Genomic DNA, 20,224 nt, shown 5'->3' on the forward strand with positions numbered 1-20,224 from the left:
GCACGTTAGCGTGATACGTTGATCGAAGGGATTATTTAAAAGAAGATGATCTCTCACATTGTAGCGGCCGCCATAGCCGACTTCACCACATTGCATTTTCAACGAAACGGAGTGTGATCGCGAAATTTCAGTTTGGTCGTGTATTCGGAAGTGGCCGAAATATCGAGTGACAGTTCCCATGCCACGAAAACAAGATAAATAGCAACAACTTTTACAAAAATGTAAAAAATGAAAAAAGCAATGAGGCATTTTCAAGAGCCTCCACGACCTATGCGCTAGGTGGCGCAAATTTGAATCTAAGAAAAAAACTTAATTTATGATTGTTGAAAGAAATAGGAGTAGTCTTTTTTAAAACTCATTCGGCTGCCAGTGCCGATAAGCGGAATTAAGGAGATGTCGATTCCTCCGATTTTTGTCTTGACTTTTTTTGATTTTAAACTTTAACAACAGTAGGCATGCGCATGCATGAAAGTCCATGCAACTAGTAAATTTTGTGTAAGCCCATAAAGTGTCGATAAAGAAATATTATCGTTGGTTGGACCACAACAGGTACGCAGCAAAGGCCAGGGAGATGGCAACAGTGCCCTGCGGAATACGAATTCTGTATTAAAAGTTTCAAATAAAACACGTTTCGAGTTTTAAAATGGGTTATACGATTGTGTTTTTTTTATTAATGTAAATGTCCGCTACGTGCATATATTCTTCCTTGTTGTTTCTCCTAGGACATTGTGTGCTAGATCCGTCAAATAGAGAAATTAGCGAGAGAATGTATCATCCTATAGACGAATTCATATTTAACATACAAAACCTTTAATCGCTCGGCCGATTGACTGTTCAAACAGTTCTTAGCCTCGGATACACTAACGTCTTTTTGTTTGCTGATGCTTCCTAATAGACGTAAACACATTCTAAATTCACCTCTTAGGATATTAAAAAAGAGAGAAATCAACAAGTGCGACATTAGAATATGGCTTCTTAGTAGTAGTAGTAGATTCATTTTACATAAAGAGCGTTTTCGGGGGGTTTGTGTAAAGCTTAAAAATTTCATTTAATTTATTCATTTTTTAACTAACTATAAAGACCTACTACCTATTTTGTATGCATGCGTTTAGCGTGCAGAAGGAAACTGTAACATACCAGCAACAAAATATATAATCAATGTATTCAAAGAATTATCGGAGTATTTCAGAAAGGGAGAATTTTACGAAAGTTGGAACGAAGGAGGAGATACGGTCTCGCACTTTCACTTTATAAACCAAACGTGTTATACAGTCAACAATGCATTGAAAGCTATCTTTTGAGCACCCAGAAAGGAGTTCAATACAATAGTTAACATGCCTCATGAGAGATTGTAGATAAACTTTATGAGAGCTTAAGATGAACTCTATGGGAGACAGTGCGCGATGCGGGGGCCAAAATATGTAAAAGCAAAAGTTGCTTTTAGACAAAGTCTTTTTCCACAAATTCTAAAAAGCTCTTAACCACGTTTCAAGCCAAAGGGAACTGATTTTCTGAAAAGCTTATAGGGGCTTTCCTTCGTAATGAAAAGAAGAGGGCAGTTATGGTTTTCTCAGTTATATCTTTATTGTACTTCAATATATCTCACATTACATATATATATATATATATATATATATATGTATATATATGTATATATATATATATATATATATATTTTTTTTTTTTTTATTATTTTTTTAAAGAACATATACATAAAGGTATGTATGCATTTACTTAAATACTGTAAGTTTTTTTTTTTTGTATATTTTTTCTATTTCCTTCTGGGAGTTCTTAAATAAAATCTTTACTTGTTAGATTATTTTCATATATGTATATGTTTGTATGTAGTATCTGCTTTTTGTTTTTTTAATTTCTGTTTACCAATATAATCAGCTTTGATTAAAGCGCAATATATACTACTTTAAATTTTTATATATATGCACTAACAATAAATTTTTCTTTTATTTTTTTTACTTAATCAATTTTTTTTTGTTTTTTTTTTTGGTTTCGCACACAGTCTACCATTTGGATTTGTTTGTTACTAAATATAACATTATGTTCTCTTTTTTTGTGATTGGACGTACACGCACACATACATACATATATATATATATATATATATATATATATATATATATATACGTTTGTATGTATTATCATCCAGTTAATTGCTGTCTCTGGAACGTTGGGGGACAGAATGAAAGAATAAATAATAAATGGTATGTTTTTTAAACAATTTTAATATGCTTTCGATTACAAGGGAGCGTTTAATAATTCATTTCTCTTACCCGCCCTTTCTCAATTTTTTTTGTTTTGTTTTGTTTTTCCATCTGTTATTTAACGCAACTAATTGAAGTGGACTTAAAAATATTTTTATTTTGATTTTAAAATCTCTTCATATTTTATTTAATAAACTACTTGCGTTCTTTTCTTTAGTACTATTTTGTATAAACTAAGACGTACGTGAATACTGCTTTCTTAATAATATTACATGAATAACAACAGTTTCTTTATTTGTTTATCTATTCTTACCTATTATTACTTTCTTTTTATATTCCTTTGTATATATGTATATTATTAAGTATTTGATTTTGCTTTTCAATGCTTGTTTCTATTTTTATGCATTTGTTTTGTTTTTTTAGCTGAATATCCCTCAGTATTTTTTTACATTTAAAAATGATTTTTTCTTTACTTCGTTTCATTTATTTTTTTGTAACTTTTTTCTTTTTTTACTTTTATGGATCATCATTTTGTGCACCAAGAGCGATCCGAATGTTTTACTTTTAAGTAACTTATTTCTTCGTTATTATACATCTACAATACACATACATAGTTTGTTTACATATACTTTATAAGTGCTTTTTTGTCTTTTTATTATAATTTCGGTGTTTTTTTTTTTTTTTTGTTTTTTCAAAATTTCTGTTGTTCTTTGTGTAAGAAAATAAAATTTATTGTTCAAATATCTAAATAACTGTAAATGAATTAAACGGTGGTTTCTGGTTTTAATAAACTGTGTATTTCCGGTGACTTATTTCCGTATAGTAATCTAAATCTACTTTGATTTAAGCGATGTTGTCTTACAGTTTAATATACTAAGCTTAACTAAAACGAACAAACGAACGAACGAACGAACGAACGAATGCATGAGTTGTGTATATTGTTTGTACAATGGATGACACGCTTTGCATCGTTTTCTTACCTAAGTTTTAAATATAGCGCTCTAGATGTTCGTACGTGTATGTGTGTGTGTGGGTTTTAGTGCCGAGGAAAGTTTTAACAGCCTAAAGTCAATGCGGGGCTCTCACCCCATTAAAATCCCCTCTACGTCTGACGGTAACCCACCAGCAAGTACCGAGGTAAGTATTATCTCGGACATATATGTTTGTGTGTATGCGCGTGTTATTCGTTTTTTGCTTTGATGTTTCGCTTAAACGTTACAAATTTATTTTCAAGAATTATTTATTCCACTTTAAAATGATTTTTATTGTATAAATTATTGAAGAATTGTCTTTAACAACCAGTAGTATATGTAGTTATTGTGTATTTCTTTTATATCAACTTAAATTTGTTTTTCTTTTCTCTATGCAAATGATTTATACATTTTTAAGCCTTGCGTGAATATTATGCGAATAATAAAAGTCGATGAAATTTAGGCGGAAGCTTGAGAGTTCATTAAGAATATATATATATATATATATATGTATTTTTTTTTTTGTTTTTTTTTTGTTTTTTTGTTTTAATTAGAAAACCTGTATACCGGTATTAAGTCATAATACTAATAAGAATGGAAAATCGTTCATCTGTAATACGATTTATACAAAATATTTCATATAATAATTCAACCAAAGAGTAATTTCCTTTCATATCTACAAGAAAAGCGTTATCCACGCGATAAATGATCCTTAAGATCACTTTAAAATTGTCTCTATATCTCCGAAGTAAGCTCTCCCTAAAGGATCCGTTAACTGCCTTCTCACTTCAAAGAATATTAACACACACGCACACACACACACACACATGTATATATATATGGCATCTATCTATCTAATAAATTTATATTTAAACGATATAATATCGTGGGCAGTTAGCTATGAGGAGATTATACTTAAAGAAGGAGACAACACATCGAGAGCAGTAATTACCACCTATACATATATATACATATATATGTATAAAAAAAGGGATATATTAAGAAAGAAAGGTCTTTCCGCGTTCAACATGAATGCTTACTTGACTTTACAAGAACCTACTTTCTATAAAGAAATACGTTCTTTGCCGTTTTCGGTAGGTTTAAGGCAAGTTCGTATGAAATTTTAGCAAGGCTGTTCGTTTCTTCAGCACCAAAGGTATACGCATCGTGCAGCAAACATTGCAACTAAAACAATGTCTTCTATCTATTCTTGCTTGTTTCGTCGTTCATCTTTGCAAAAGCTCAATCAAGTAGCATACGCCACTCTGACGATTTAAACAAGAGAAAAAACCCTAGCTTATGCTATTGCAAATGAATTATTTCCACAAAGAAGAAAAAGAAAGAAAAAAATTATTTTGCAGTTATAGGAACAATATTATATAAAAATAATCCAATATTACAAGAAAACAGTGTTTAATTTTTATTTGACTTTTACTCTAGGAAAAGAGAGTAAGTAGGGGAAAGAGATAGGATATTCAATATAGTCACTTAAGGTTTGGAAATAACTGCACATTCTCTGTTATAAAAATACTAAAAATATACGCGCATTACATACCTTAAGGTGCTTTAGTAAGGTAAGTAAGGTGTATCAAGGTATAAATATTTTTGCTAATTACTTTATATCAACAGTTTCTTATTCATATATTTTTTTTATTTTTTAATAATTTACTCTGTATCTAAGCATAAGTAATAACGTGAACCACAGAATTTGCTCGTTATTTATTTAAGCAAAAATAAATCTTTCTATGTTACTTCTAATTTTTACTATATTTTATATACTTTATTGTTTTTTAAATACTCTTTCCTTTTAGTTTTTTGTACCATTTTTCTAGAACACTGTTTTTTTTTTTTTTTTTTTTTTTTTTTTTTTTTTTCTTCTTTTTTTGTTTTTTTTTTTTTTTTTAATTTCTTTTTCATAATTTGTACTAACATTTAGAATTAGTAAGCACTCTTAGAAACTTTGAAGCAGAATTATTTAGACATATAAGTGTAAAACAAACAGATAACATAATTTAAAGAAATTTTCTTTAAAAGACTTTAATAATCTCCTAGATGTATATATACTTATGTAAATATATTCATATTATGTAATATAAAAAATGTTTAAAATTCTACTCACGGGTTTATTGTATTCTTGCTTACATACGAAGCAAAACGAAAATTTCTTTTCTTAGTCACATACAAATTGTTGCATACTATTTGGGGCTCAGGAGTTCAGTATGCACGAAATTTGTCTCTTTATTAAATAAATTCCATTTCTTTAGTTTCTCTTTAAGAAATTCTCATTTTGCATTTATTTAAAAGCACCTTAAGTTATGCAATTATAATTGTAATATTCTATAGACCTATAGCGAAATTTTTTATGATAATATAAACTATAAAATTCTAAATTAAGTCCAAAATAAAAACTCTCTCGCTCTTTAACGAAAATAGGACAAGGAGATGATGATAACAAAAAGACTAAATCTGAAGTTCACTGATTTATGAAAGTGTTCTTGCTGACTTAGGCAAGCTTTTACTAGCTACTCTATAATTTTACTTATGTATTTTTCATTTCTTGTTTTTCTTACCAACGGCATGGATTTTTAATAGAGTTTCCTATCCTTAAAACACAACAAAAAAAAAAAAAAAAAAAAAAAAAATTGGCTGCCCTTCACATTACAAAATGCTCTTCTCTTTTTGATCTGTCACACTTTCTTTGCTCGTTAGCTCATTGCTCGAAGCAGACTAACTCACATTTACTTTTAAATTCTAAAACTATATAAACAGTTGATAATAAGCTTAGTTTACCTTAATAGTTAATAGTTTTATCATAGTTGCAGTTATAATTCTATGAAATCAGCCAACATTTTTCATCATCTCAATATATCTTTTATATAATAATTTTCTTCATTTTATATATATATATTCAGCAATTAAATAACCTCTTATATGAATATATCCATGTGTGCTATTCATATATTAAAACGACCTTAAAGTAAATAATTTATAATGTCACTAAGTGCTATATAATGTAATTTTCTATTTTCTGGGATTTTATATCATTTCTTAAAGTTCTTACGTTTTAGTAGTTTATTGACCACGCTTTTAAAAAGATTGGGTTTTATTCATAAGTATCCGAGGGTGGCATAGGTCTTTACAAATGTGCCGTCACTCGTTGAGACATTTCTGTAGATGAATCTTGATTTTAAATTTCCATTTTTAACACAAAAAAAAAAAATCGATTCAATACGATTTGATACTTACTCATCTTCCCATGGGCACACTGTAGCCAAATCCGTATCATTTTTGGCACTTGCATCTTTAGAAGTAGCTGGTGCTGTTGCGGCTGCCGCTGCGGTAGAGGTTGTTGCTTTTTCTTTGTCTTTTTCCTTGTCTTCGGTAGAGGCAAATTTTTTACCGTCCATATGACGTTTCTTACGGCGCTTTTTCACCTCATCGTTACTATATTTAGGTGCGGGACACGCAGGAAATTTTAATGGTTTCATTAATATTGGTGGCGATGTTGGTATTGGTGGTGGTTCCTTAGGTTTTACTTCTTCACTTGGCTCGTCATCTACTGTATCGGTATCCATTTCGGCTAAAGGAGCCATAGTAGGAGCCGGTGTAGAGGCGGGTGCTATATATCCGGCTTCGGAAATACCTAGCTCATAATCATAAATATCCTTATCTTCGGCACCGAATTGCAAACCTTCTTGATATTCATCTGTAGTGGGCGACAACTCTTCTGGACCAGCAAAATATTCACTAGTATCTTCTAACGCAGAAAGATCTGGTTTTTGCGTGAATTCATTTACTACAGCTTCTGAAACATTACCGTCATCCACGTTCGTAGTTGCCTTTTCAGAACTATTATTAGAAGAGACCTCAGGGCTCTGGACTTTCATTAGTTCGTTCGTATCTTGCTGAAACTGTTCTTTGCTTAAAATATCTGCCCTTAAGTATTTCGGGGACTGGGATGAAGGTAATGTCAACTGACAGTCAATTTTGTCTCCACTTTCTTCTTCCACAACGTTAACAGCAGGAGCACTCACTTCTGCGACTTCTTGACTTTCGCATAATTTCTGATACCCCTCACTAGTTGTAGCCTCAAATAGCTCAATTTGAACCTCCTGCACCTCAGCATCGACTTCTGCTACGAACTGCTCTTCAGTTAATAGCAAATTTTCGCCACTACGCGTTTCTTTATCCCTACTTTCATTAAGTGGTGTTTGAATTTCTCTTAACTGATTTTGAACTTTCTCCTCGTCTGGTGGAGTAATTTTTGTAAGAAGTGGTGGCGTGGGAGTGGGTGGAGGTGTGGGTGTAGGTGTCGGTGTCGGCAGTACTGGCAGTTCGGAGGCCGATGACTCACTGTTCCGCTCCGAGATAGAGAGTTTATTCAATTCTTCCACCTCACCATCAGAAATAGAAGGTGGATCTTTACTAATATTGCCACCCGTATGGGTGACGACATTACCCAAAGTGGCTGCTGCAGCAGTGGCACCTTGCGCCACTTGTAATGGCTTAAATATAGTCGGAAATATCGCCAAATGTTGATTGCCGACAGTAGGTGAAGGCGTAGGAGAAATTTTGTTACTAGTGGACGGTTGTCCTAATGGAAACTCTGAAATGCGACTAATGAAGTAAAAAGTACGAATTGAGATTGCGTATTTGGTACATAAATGGTTAAGATTAACGTTCGTTTACCTCGGTGTAAAAGACACTGAGGCTCTTCGTTGTTCAGTTAAATGTGGCAATAAACGTTTCATGCTAGTCTCACCGCTGTCTACAGTGTTCTGGTGGCGCATAACCAAATTGCGTTGCACGCGGTCATTGGTTTCGCTGTTGTCAGAAGAAGTGCTAAATAAGTTTTGCAAGCAAAAAAATTTGAATACCAATAAAAAGGAACGCGTAAGGAAATCCCAGTTGATTGAATATACCTAGTTAGACGCTGAGCGTTTGCTTTGGGTAGAGGAGCATTTAATTCGTATTGCTGATCCCAAGGACAAACTGAAAGCTGCACAGAAGCCGGTGCAAGTAATTCCTTAACGGATTTGCTTGCTGGCGTCTGAGGGGCCGATAATTCCTCTGGCGTATCCCAGGGGCATACAGCACTGCTGGCAGCATTACAATCGCTTGCAGATTCCAAACGAGTGGTCTTTGGCTTGGGTGCCTCTCTAGTGTATTAAAAATAAATTCAATCAATATTAAATAATTGCTGATATTATTAATTAAACACACTTAAATTTTGCAAAGTATTTACAGTACACTGAGAAATAAATTTGTTCTTTTAATTTGCAAAGCAACTCGAAAATGTTGAAAAATGAAGCAAAATATGATATTTGCATATGCGTACATCATTATAAATAGCTTTAAATTCATAGTGTAGAAGATCAAAAAATAGACGTAGTGGAACAAAAGGTCAGGGAATTTACAACATCTAATCAGAAGAATCACTCAGACAAAATGAAGAAATCTCAGAAAAATGCTTTGTATAGATCACATGGGAGTTCTTAATCTTACTGGTAGGCAATTAAGTAATCAAGAAAATTCCCTCGGGCATCCACAGCGAACGTCTGTTGGGGGCTTTGTTGTTCTTGTTGTCGTTGCGGCGGAGACATATCTCCACGATAAACGCTGGTATCACTGCACGTATTGTGCAATTATATGTATATGTGTCAAACGAAAAGGGAAAACAATGACAAATTACGAAAAGAAAAATAAATAAATGATGTGACAACGGAACCGATTTAAAACTAATTCTTATTTGTTTTAATGAGAGAAACACGATATTGATGACCTACCTGTACGGAATTTCGCTGAGATTGCTCTGCGAATGCGAATGTGGCACTTTATTGGTAGCGTCTTTATTTACGCCTAAAACAGCCAATTCATGAGCTGAACCACTAAGACTACGATCACTGCCACGTCGCCTAGCCAAACTACCGGGCGGTGGCGGTGCTTGTATCATAGTCGCACTGCTTACACTGGCCGAAACCTTACTACTTTCATTGCCACCCGGCATCGCCTGACTGGACAAAGCGGCAGTCATTCTCTTCTTGGCTCCACCTACGCCACCAAAATTGAAGAAACGTTTTTTATGAGCCGGTTGTATGCCAGTCTCTAATAAGCGTTTGTAATGCTCAGAGCGAATAAAGCGTGGATAACAATCCTTTTTCAAAAGAAGCATATAAATATGTTCGGAGGCGGCATCAAAGGTGAAACGTGAAGGGTGGTCAAGGCCTTTCAATACACTTTCCATAGTCTTACCATCGATATTGATTTCACATGGAGCACCTGGCTTAAGAAATTCCCTATGAAACGTTAAGGGACTCGCTTTTATTACCCAAAATATATATGGACAATAAATAAACACTTACTCATATATCTCTTGGACCTTACGTGATACTTGAGAATGTGCTGAACGTCTAAGACGATTTACTGCTATCCAGAAACGAATGTTTTCATGAGAATATTCTTTTTCCAGAAATGTGGTAAACTCTTGAAGGCCCGTAGGATCCGATACTAATTCTTCTATCGATATTGCCCAACGTTTCACTCGCTTCTCTGTAGGTATGTCTACAAATGTGTTATTTAACTGCCAGAATGTAATGTCCTCTGTCACCCATGGATTGGAGGGTAAAACTGGCTGCAGAAAGAAATCGTATTCGATAAATGTTTCCGAGTAAGCTACCAGCGATTCACAGGCCTGTGACATCTTCATTCTAGTGCGATTTAACGATTTTCTTAAGTAATCAACTTCCCTCTGCACATCTTCAATGGTTTTCTTTTTATTCTGCTTTGTCCCTTGACGATCTCTGGATGGGACTGGACATGGTTCTAACGGAGTAAATTGACCCGGTGGCGGACGATGTACACGCCAATAGGCTCGCTCCTGCGAATCACCCACAATTTTTTCGCCTTTTTTGCGCTCCTTTGCCAACCGTACTTGCTCTTCAGCCTGCATTTTGATGATTTCCCATTTTCCTTTAAGATTTTTATGCAACGATGCTAAAGCTTCCATTTCATAGTCTTCCAATGCATGTCGCTGTTTATTTCGCATTGATCGCTTAACCAAATATATGGCATATTCAACATTATCAGGAGCTTTATGCTGCCATGGCCAATAGTAAGGCGTTTGAAAACGATACAAAGATGAATCATCTTTAACGGTTAACGTCTTGGTGTCATTGACGGGGAAGAAATAACCATGTAAGCATAATTGATTGGCGATATTTAATGCTTCTGACTCTTCAATTAAAAGGCGATCCATCAGCCATTCGATTAGATCATATCCTATAGGATGTAAAGTGTAATTAATTATTCCAAATAACGAGAGTGAAAGCATAATTGTAATAAAGCTTACCCATAAAAGCATAAGGAATCGAAGTTAAAAACATCTTCTGTTGACGCACTGGAACACCATGCTCAGGATCTTGCATCTCACGCACCAAGGACTCCATCTACAACAGACTTAGATAAATAAGTGCCCACTCACATTATTTAGATGTGGTGTAGAATAGCTTCAATGTGTCTTTAGTGTAGTATAAAATGGAAATACAGCCATAGTAAAAGCCAACTGTGATCCATATATAGGTAAATGTTTCACTCATTCATTGCGAATTATAAGTTTTCATTCCAAATTCAACTTTTTCCGAACATCACAACAATAACAACAACGATGACAATTAATTTTATCGCGCAGATGATCTCATATACAAAAGTCTGTGCGGCTCTTCACTATATTTAATAAGCTTCAACCATCATATGTTTTACTTAAGCTTTCAAAGGTGCGACTGGTCAAAGACGTTACGTTTTCTGTCGCTTCCCCTGTAATACCCAGAAATACTCATTATAACTTTCACAAAATCTTTATACCCTTAAAATCAGGTCCGGCTGCTTTTGAAATTTACAAAAACTCGTTTTTTTCGTAGTGCTCAGTGTGATGATTTAATTCGATTTGGATTCGCTGGTTTCCCGTTTCCCATTCTTTCAATTACGCTTTCCAACGTAAGAACATATGGTCGCCGAGATGGATGATTGCTTAACAGACATATTGCTACAAATCCTAGATATTACCTTTCGTTTATAGACTCTAACGTCGCTGAATGCGTCAGATACTGGGGCACTCTAAACAAGCTCTCCTTTCTAACAAACGCTTTTTATATATGCCGGTAAGTAGCTGAATAATTTTTTTTTTTTTTTTTTAAACAAACAGGTCAGTGTGACATGTTACTGGCTGCAAGAACATATCATTATTAGTATCCTCCGTCCTTCATGTGAATCAAATATTAGGTGCTTGCAAAAATTTTGGTCAGCAACTTCTACAGGTAAAACTGATAAGGAAATGGAAAATACCAGTGTACCAGTGTACATAACGAATAAATTCGATGGTTGTGATCTTTCTCTACCTAAAATAACAGCTTTTCATTCAGTATTAATGAGTTATTCAGCGTACGCGCACGCTAATCATAGCGGCAGTTTCATTGTTTGCCAGCCAAAAGAAGAAGACGAGTTGCAAAAATTTTTGCAAGCATCTAATATCTCTTATCAAAGCAAAGTACTCCTGTCAACTTTGCGAACCAGCTGAAGCAAAGCATTTAAAAGTTATGTACAAATGGGGCGCAGTATGGGCAAACTGTTTGCAAAACCCAGAAGAAAGCATCAGAGATCCCACAGAGTATACCTAGTCTTGATTAGCATCAAATTCTAAATCGATTTAAGCAAGTCCGTATGTCCGCTTGTCCGAATATAATTTTGGTACTTGTACAGTTTTGCCATTACGCCACAAAGTCGAATACATTGATTCTCGATATTTCTTGCAATCAATTATCTTGCACAGCCGCGAAAGGGATGTAATAAAAATTCGACTTAAATCGCATATGACTAACTCTTTGCTTGATTTTTATATCCACCACTAAAGGGGGTACGATTATTTTGTCAAAACATCTGCAACAAATAGAAGAAAGGAACGCTCAGAGACCCCATAAAATATATTTTTGATCAGTTTTAAATTCTTAATTTGTGTCTGTCTGTCTCTTTACGTTCGCTGACGGCAAAGATGAAGCTATGGATTTTAAATTTATTAGAAACACTAGTAGCCCCTGCGCGCAGTTTGGTATTGAAAATCGATCGAAGGACACGCACCCACTACATACTAGCATGGGAGCATCCATATTTGCTAGACCAAACAAAATTTGCCTTTTTGCTCGTTAGTAATATCATACAGATATAATCCAAAGAATTTGTGTGTACGTTTCATGGATGATGGTGTAGTACCTGTAGAAAAATGGGAAAAATTGCTCCCGTCCACCTAACCTTATATATTAACACTTATACTGTATATTGATGTTTAGATATTATATAGAAACTTAATAAATTTGTCAAAACGTCTGCACCATTTAGACGGAACATTCGTGGAACCCATAGAGTAAACATATTTGTGATGGCTATTAAATATTGAGTCCCCCTAGCCATGACTGCCGTCGTAAGAGATTCACTCACAACCGGATATCATTTTCTTTCCCTTTTTTCTGAGTTTTGTTTCTAAGGTTTCAGCTTGGATCTGTTCCCTTTTTACGGATATTTGATAAGTTGATCTAAACGTTACAATCAAAAAGTGTACATCCTCGCAAATTTAATATGCTCCTACTTCCCAACTGGTGTAGGGTATAAAAATAAATTAAACATTTCAGTGCAAAGATTCGAATAATTTTATCATAGCCACGAGTTAATCAACATTAGCCAACACTCCAGATAAAAGCTAAATATTCTTCTTAGTGTTTTTTTTTGGACATCTCTGTATACTCACACTCGTACCCAAGCCCATATCCATACTCATACTCATACTCATCTCAATGCAAACATCGTTATTATGGATCTCGTCAAAGCAAATTCAAATAATTGTATGAATAGCGGGCTTGAGACAGATTGACTAACCCATCCGGCTTTTTTTTACTTACAAATAGTTTAATTAAAGGAATTTAGTTAGAAAACAGGATTGATTTGACAGATGAACTTTTGAAATTCGTAAAAAGTGAACGAAGGACGGTGAAACTTATAAATAATGTAATATAACTATAAGAGTGCACGATGAGTCATGCAAGTTATCGGGAGGTTCGAAACATATCACCCTTTCGAACACATCAGTGCCAAAGTTTTCTATTTTACCTACTTGTTACTACTTTAAAATTTTTATACTTTGCTAAGCAATTAAAAGAAAATTTCCTAAACAACTTTACCTTTGCTTGAATCATCAGTTATAAAATATTTTCAAAGCACTTAAAGCAATTTTATTAAGAAAATATTATACGAGCTGAGAACAAAGACTTTTTCCAAATATATTTACTGCGACATTTTTTATAAAACATTTAATTGAAACGATGAATGGCTTGGTCTTTGCGCTTCTCTATTATTGTGGTAAGTGATTGCATGCTTTTAAACACGAAGAAAACGAAGAAAATAGTGTGGATCCGATTTTTAACTTCTTGAACTTATAGTAGTGATACTCATTGAGTCCAACGGCGTGTATGCATTGAAACGCATCAAACGCACCTCGGATTTTGTCAACAATTATAACAAAATTTCCGATGATTTTATTATTTTAAATCCCCGTTTCGTCGATAAATCGGAAGATAAAGACAATATAAGCATTGATACTGACTCTCAGAAGATAGGAAAAGGTGAGCAATGACCTAACAAATTCTTCCGCTAGAATATAAATTTTTTTTTTTTTTTTACAGAATTAGATAATTTATATGATGAAGTCATGGCAAGCTTCAACATAACTAAAGCTAAAGCCAAGGAGCGTGGTCACAATGGTCACAATCACGGACAAAATAAAATGCACAAAATTGCAAATAAGGAAAGTCGGTCAACTATTGCTGGTTTAGGCAAAAAGCATTCCATTGTGGCCCCTCTTGCTTATGTGCTAAGAGAAAGGGATCGCAAATTAAACGAGCGCCTTATGGCTAATAATCACAACTATATAGCTCATCCAGAGGATAGCGCCAAAGTTGTAATAATCAATAACTCTCCTAAGGATTTACAAAAATTGACTTTAGTTCCAAAAGGTAGTGTTTATAAATTTTCCAATATCGGTCGAAATTTTCTCTTAAGTTTTTGGGTTGTTTTCCTAAACAGGAATTGGTTCCATGTCTGAGGATTTAAAACATGGAGCTTTTACTGAGAATACTGATGCAGGTGAAATGGTAGATAATGTCGAGCCCATAGCTGGAGCACGCGATGTTATAGGCGCGCCCCGTATTATGCCACAAAGGACATTCCCAGTCTATCGTCCATATTCAATGAACCCCTTTGCACCAATGGAACAAATGTTCCGATTCGCAAATATGGTTTTGTACAAAGTAGCTAAAGGTGCCAGATAAGTGCATTTAAGTGCTTATCGACTTACAATTATTTTTTAACGCTCTTTCAGATTCGGGACCGATGCCGATTCATAGTCAGACTGCTTCACTTACTTTGACGCCAGCCAATCAACCTGAAGTGATTGCTGACGACTCGGACACGTTAGATTATTATTATAACACTATCGAAACGCCGTCATCCTCTCATTCAGTTGTAATGACACCACCTGTAGTTTTGCCTCCAGTTCCAATACAAAACAACGATCAACCCAATTCTGTTTTATATGGCCCGCCTTTCATATTCAAGCAACCCGTACCAGCTAGTGAACCGAAACAAGTACTTAATTTAGTTGAAAACGCTTTAGATACACTATCGGTAGCCACTGATGAAGATGACGGGGATAGCGACATCGAGCTACATTGTCCAATTCATCATGAAAAGAAAAGTATTGCGGGCGGCAATTGTATTGGGGAGAATTCATCCGATGGAGATGAAAACGGGATTATACAAGTCTGTTCTTGCCGTTTTATTAAAAACAAGAAATCAGACTTAGAGATATGAAGCGAAAAGACATAAGTCAGCTTAACAGTCAAAGAAATTTGTTTGATTTTCTTTGACATATATTTTCTTTATTTACGACATTTTTAAATAAAATGATTTATCATAGAAAATCGAAAGCTGAAATACTTGCCTTATCAAATGCCATGGGCCGTGACAATTTCTCTAGGGCCTGCTGGGATTGTTGGCTATTCGCACATTGCGCCATAGCCAAATGTGTACCGCTACCGCTCTGTTGGGATAATAAAGAAGGATTGGGGGCCGCTGCATGTTGATGCTGTGAGGTGTGACGTTGTTTTGTGGGCGTGTGTCCTGAAGAGATTGCACTGAACGTAGTAGCAACCTGTGTAGCAGCCGAATAAGTTGTGGCCGTACAAGCAAGAGCCGGATATGAGCTACTGGATACGGTAGTGGGTGGACTGGTGCTTCTCATAGAGTTTTCAATACTTAACTCAATATCCGGACGTTCCTTTAGTGTTAATTGTTTTACGATTACTTGACGGTCTCTCTCTGGCGGAAGCCCGCCAGGCGGCTCCATGACCCCAGCACGTATATACTATAGCGCTGTTGCCTGCGCCGCCCTAAGTCACCCAATTCGATGCACGTTTTTATATATATTTCGACTATAACCAATCGTTGTGCGAAAACAATTGAAGTGTCTAGGATATCGATTATATTGAGTTATACTGAAAAGCTCTTGTTGCAGATTTTCGAAATGGTATTATGGTCACAGCACAGTTATAGCGGAGAAAATGTGTTAGGCGTTTAGTAATGAAATTGTGAATTGACAATACTTCATGAATTTGAAAGTGACTGGTTCACAGTTCGTGCAGTCGCGCGATGCCTTTCTTGCCTGTTCACGCATAAATCTTGTATATACATTAGATTAACCGAGTTCCATCATGTCTTTGTGTATGAAAATATTCGCTGAAATTGAAAGAGATGTACACATCATCAAATTAGTCCGCTTAATTTAATAATTGTCTTCAATAGCTTTTCTTAAATTAATCGAATAACTCGCAGTTGAAAATTAATATTTGCTTACTAGTAACGCGTAACCGTTTACAAATTCAAATATTTACCAAAGTGAGGAAAGCGCACCAATATAACTTTTTATATTTGCCAATGTGTCTTTGCTAGGTTACAGTTCATCGCGAAGTAAAAGAAAATAATAAAATGACTATTAAAATTAAAAAATATTGGGGTGCAAGCATACATGAAGCCATGAACCTAAGCCTTTAATTACGATCGCAAGACCAATATGTACAGTTACAGTACAAACCGAGGCATTATTATTATTATTATTATTATTCAGAAGTATTGCGTAATACCAGATTTCAGGTACGTCTTGAAAACGCCAGAACCTCTCAGAAAAACCTAACTTTACTACAAAGCCCCTTTTTTTTGCACTGCCAAAATCGCCGCAAATACGCCCTCCCTTCAGACACAACACATTAAATTAATTGTAGAAATTTGCGTTTGGACATATCCCATTGTATGTAAACGTCTTTAAACAGTTGAACTATCAACCACTAAGCTGCTCGAAAGTTCTTTGCGAGTTTAAACTGGGTGTTTTTCCAATAACGTCAGGTCGTTTTTTGTCCTTGGCATCGAAACAATGGAACCCAAAACTAATAATTGGGGTATGATGGAGCAGCGTCACCATAAGCTTCTAAAAGTGTTTGATCGACTTCGGCTACCGGTTTCTTCAAACCAAACAGCAAAAGTGATGAATGTCGAAATTGCAATATTGAGGGTTTGTTGATTAGCGTCTGTGCGCACTGACTGGTATTTTATAAAGCGAAAGGCCAAAAACATCTCAGTCAATCGTTGTTTGTATTGATACATCGCATTACATTATCATTATCAAAAATAGATATCACTGATCAAAATATGCGCAAAATTCCATTAATTTAGTGTCTTATGTGCATAGGGAGGGCGTGTGTGGGGAGTTTTTGGCGATAATAAAGAAGGGATTCATTTGCCAATGAAGTTAGGTTTTTCCCGATAGGTTTTACCGTTCTTTGAATTCACTAAAATTGTTTACAACACACTTTGTACGTGGGAACTTTTCGTCAATAGTATAAAAACACTATACGGTGAATAGTGGTGAATAGTAGAATTGCTTTTTTTATTTTTTGTTACATCAAGTGTGGTTTTTTTTATTTATGTTTGAATTTCTATATTTGTTTAGTTTTTCGCAGTATATTTTTTACGCTTTCAATATCGTTCGGTTATAAACTGCCTTAGCAGCTACACGAAACACGGCTGAGGATAGCCGATCTTTTAGCAAAGACAAAAATGTGCGCTACGTAGAACGAGCTAATTTCACGCCAATAATTATTTGGCAATGAGTGGTAAGGGGAAAACAAATTTTACTCATAAAAATCCAAATATCAATAATATATCAATATCAATATCAATAAATAACGTCCATGGGTTCAGCTAGAGAGAATCGACTCAGGGACTCTGAAATCTTTTATTACTTCAACTCGGTGCAAGAGTTTTTCAATTATCGATATTAGACTTAAAAACGGTGAACACTAAAACGAGTGAAATAAATGCTTGCGACGGCACAATGCATAATGTTTCGACAGTAAGGAAAACAATGTGCGAAGAGAATAAGCAGACAGGTTACATCCCGGGTGTAGCAATAAAAATGCTTTCAGCAAAAGAGAGTCAATATTCGACCAAGTAGCGGCAGAAACTGCTGACCTTGGCGGCCAGAGCAATGAATTTATAATGAAGCAGGCGAAAATGCAAGAACAACAACAATAACAAATAACAATTAGACGATAAGAAAGAGGTAAAGCGGCAGGTACCGAAGTAATTCCGAGCGCTAATTACGCTGTTTTCGCGCTTCAAGAGTGCAACAACTCACTATTGTTCACCTACTTTAGGGATGAGATGAAATTTGTTTGTCAACATGGGTGAGTCAATCTCTCATGTAACTCGTCTGTACTTAACGATTTAAACAATTAACCGACTGTTTGAAAATTAATAACTTCTTCAAGGAAGTGAAAAGAGTCTGCGTAGTCAGTCGTTCAGAGCAATTGAAAGTGAAGTAAAAACTTTCTTTATGCATGTATGTGGTAATCTGCTATGTAAAGATATACAGAAATCAAAGTTAGTTGAAGAAAGATTCATTTACGGATTTCGAAGTAAACATGAAATTTTTAAATGGCGAATGCCATAAGAAAACACATTTCCTTGCTCTGAAGTTCTCTTTAATAAAGAAGCTTATTAGCATCTGGCAAATCGTTAGAGTTGGTCGATTTTATCTTTAGTTTTATTTGGAGGGAAAAACGCACGCCTCTCTCTGTGGCGGGCAATTCAAGATTTTTCTCTATCTTCAATTGAGAGGAGCTATCCTAAATTTGACGCCCATGTACAAGTAATGATCATTCATTCGAATATTATATCGTATATAATTATAAATGCAATGTTATAGAATTTCAAATTTTTTTATTCAAAAATTAATATAAGTATATATACACACTGTCCCTATATTCACTCTAAATTTATTTCTTTATCATATTGTTGTTAGTTAAGAGACGATCTGAGCGTCTATAGCATTTCATTGAATTGATATTGATTGGAGCGATATACAAACAGGCGGTAAAGAATGTAATTGTATACGGGGACAGAAGTGAGTACGTTAAATGCCCTATAAATAATTGTGAGGAGCGTAGCGTCAAAAGTCATCTACGCCTGCATATGCATACAGAGCAAAAATTTTAGTCAATAAAACGTCTCTACCGCAAAATAAAAGTATACTAATCTTTTCATTAGGCTTGTAACATTCGAAAATACATTTCATTAGCACGGATTGTAATCCGTTTTAGCCCGTTTTTTCCTTCCCATCCCCCCTTCGCTCGTCTCTTTTTGCTTTTCAAAACAGCAAGATTTCATTGAATAAATTGAAACTTAATAAGTCCCTGTTCTTAAACGCTTGCAGAAAATTAAATAAGAAAACGACAGCGATCATTTTTAAACACGATTATGATGACTTCAAAATTATTAGGGAAAAAAAACGAACCGACCTAAATCAAATCAATCAACCAAATATTTGAGTTGAAAGTCAAAGGAAAGTTCATTCGATTCACAAATAAATCGTGGCTTCTCTATGTGAAAACACTATCTTTAAGCTCTATGCACCAATGGTGTCGTATGGAACGGTACGTCACATGCTTTTTTTGGATATTTGGATACTGGTCGAGTTGTACGCTAGAAAAAAAAAAATTGCGTGACAAGTGATGAACAATAAATGCGTTACAACAGCTAGAACTCAAATAACCATAGCACATATTAGCCTAACCTAGTAAACCATGGCGGCCATCTTTGTAATGCAGTGTACTACGAATTTGCTCCATTTATATGAGACAATCATTAGGGAGGACTAGCAACAGCAATTGATGCTTTCGAACTGAAAATTTATGGAAAGTGTGATGATCGAAGTAAGTATATTGCAACATTTGATTAGGAAACGTTAGCAGCAACAGACTAGAACCAGTAAAAGTCCCCACGGCACTGCAGTGGACACTACAATATCTTATTGACAATCGGTTTCAATCGACTACTCGTTGTTTGTCGGAGGAGAGATTTGATCCTTATGTCAATGAAGAAAAAGTTGCTGACTACGTATTACATATTAAGCTTCAAGAGGACAAGTTGTGTTTTCGGCACTGCATTCACACTTTGTCAGAGAGATAGGAAAAAGTATAGCACTACTTTAAATTGATTATTTTTTCTATCATTCGTTTTCAAAACAATTTTTTTCATAAAAAAAATTGTTCAGAATTAATTTCCATACCTAACGCATGTCAAGTCATATTCGACAGCACTTCGTGAATACGAAAACTATGCAGACTAAAGAGAACAGTTGTGTACTTTACTTACAAATAAGTTTTTTGGCAATATTAAGTGGTCGAATTCAGCAGAAGACATAGAGGGAAAAACGCTTTGAAAAAAGTTTCGAAAAAATATAAGACGCCAGTCCACCGCTAAACTAAAAAAAATATACTGTTTCTCGATGGCTTTTCTCAGATTGCGCTTTGCTTTCGCGACGCATAAAGCGAAAGACATGTCCAGATGTTACAAGCTAAGTACAGTTAAGGACATGCAAAA

General features: G+C 34.9%; 1 protein-coding gene across 20 annotated transcripts in view; it reads right to left on the reverse strand.

Moving 5' to 3' along the window:
- Window positions 1-5,827: 5,827 nt before the first annotated feature.
- The window catches only part of LOC119645092, a 71,241-nt gene continuing 56,844 nt past the window's right edge, over window positions 5,828-20,224 (reverse strand). For 18 of the 20 annotated variants that reach the window (XM_038045115.1, XM_038045144.1, XM_038045137.1 and 15 more), the window contains 8 exons: window positions 15,231-16,024; window positions 10,539-10,635; window positions 9,553-10,468; window positions 8,977-9,486; window positions 8,113-8,349; window positions 7,880-8,032; window positions 6,437-7,807; window positions 5,828-6,370 (listed from right to left, as the gene is read on the reverse strand). In XM_038045115.1, the coding sequence (XP_037901043.1) occupies window positions 6,298-6,370; window positions 6,437-7,807; window positions 7,880-8,032; window positions 8,113-8,349; window positions 8,977-9,486; window positions 9,553-10,468; window positions 10,539-10,635; window positions 15,231-15,635 (3,762 nt within the window). In that variant the 5' untranslated portion in view covers window positions 15,636-16,024 and the 3' untranslated portion in view covers window positions 5,828-6,297. The remainder of the gene's footprint in view (window positions 6,371-6,436; window positions 7,808-7,879; window positions 8,033-8,112; window positions 8,350-8,976; window positions 9,487-9,552; window positions 10,469-10,538; window positions 10,636-15,230; window positions 16,025-20,224) is intronic. The other 2 variants (XM_038045028.1, XM_038045152.1) reach the window with 2 other exon arrangements.

The sequence above is a fragment of the Glossina fuscipes genome, unplaced genomic scaffold (genome assembly GCF_014805625.2).
Source record: "Glossina fuscipes isolate IAEA_lab_2018 unplaced genomic scaffold, Yale_Gfus_2 0, whole genome shotgun sequence".
Lineage (NCBI taxonomy): Eukaryota > Metazoa > Arthropoda > Insecta > Diptera > Glossinidae > Glossina > Glossina fuscipes.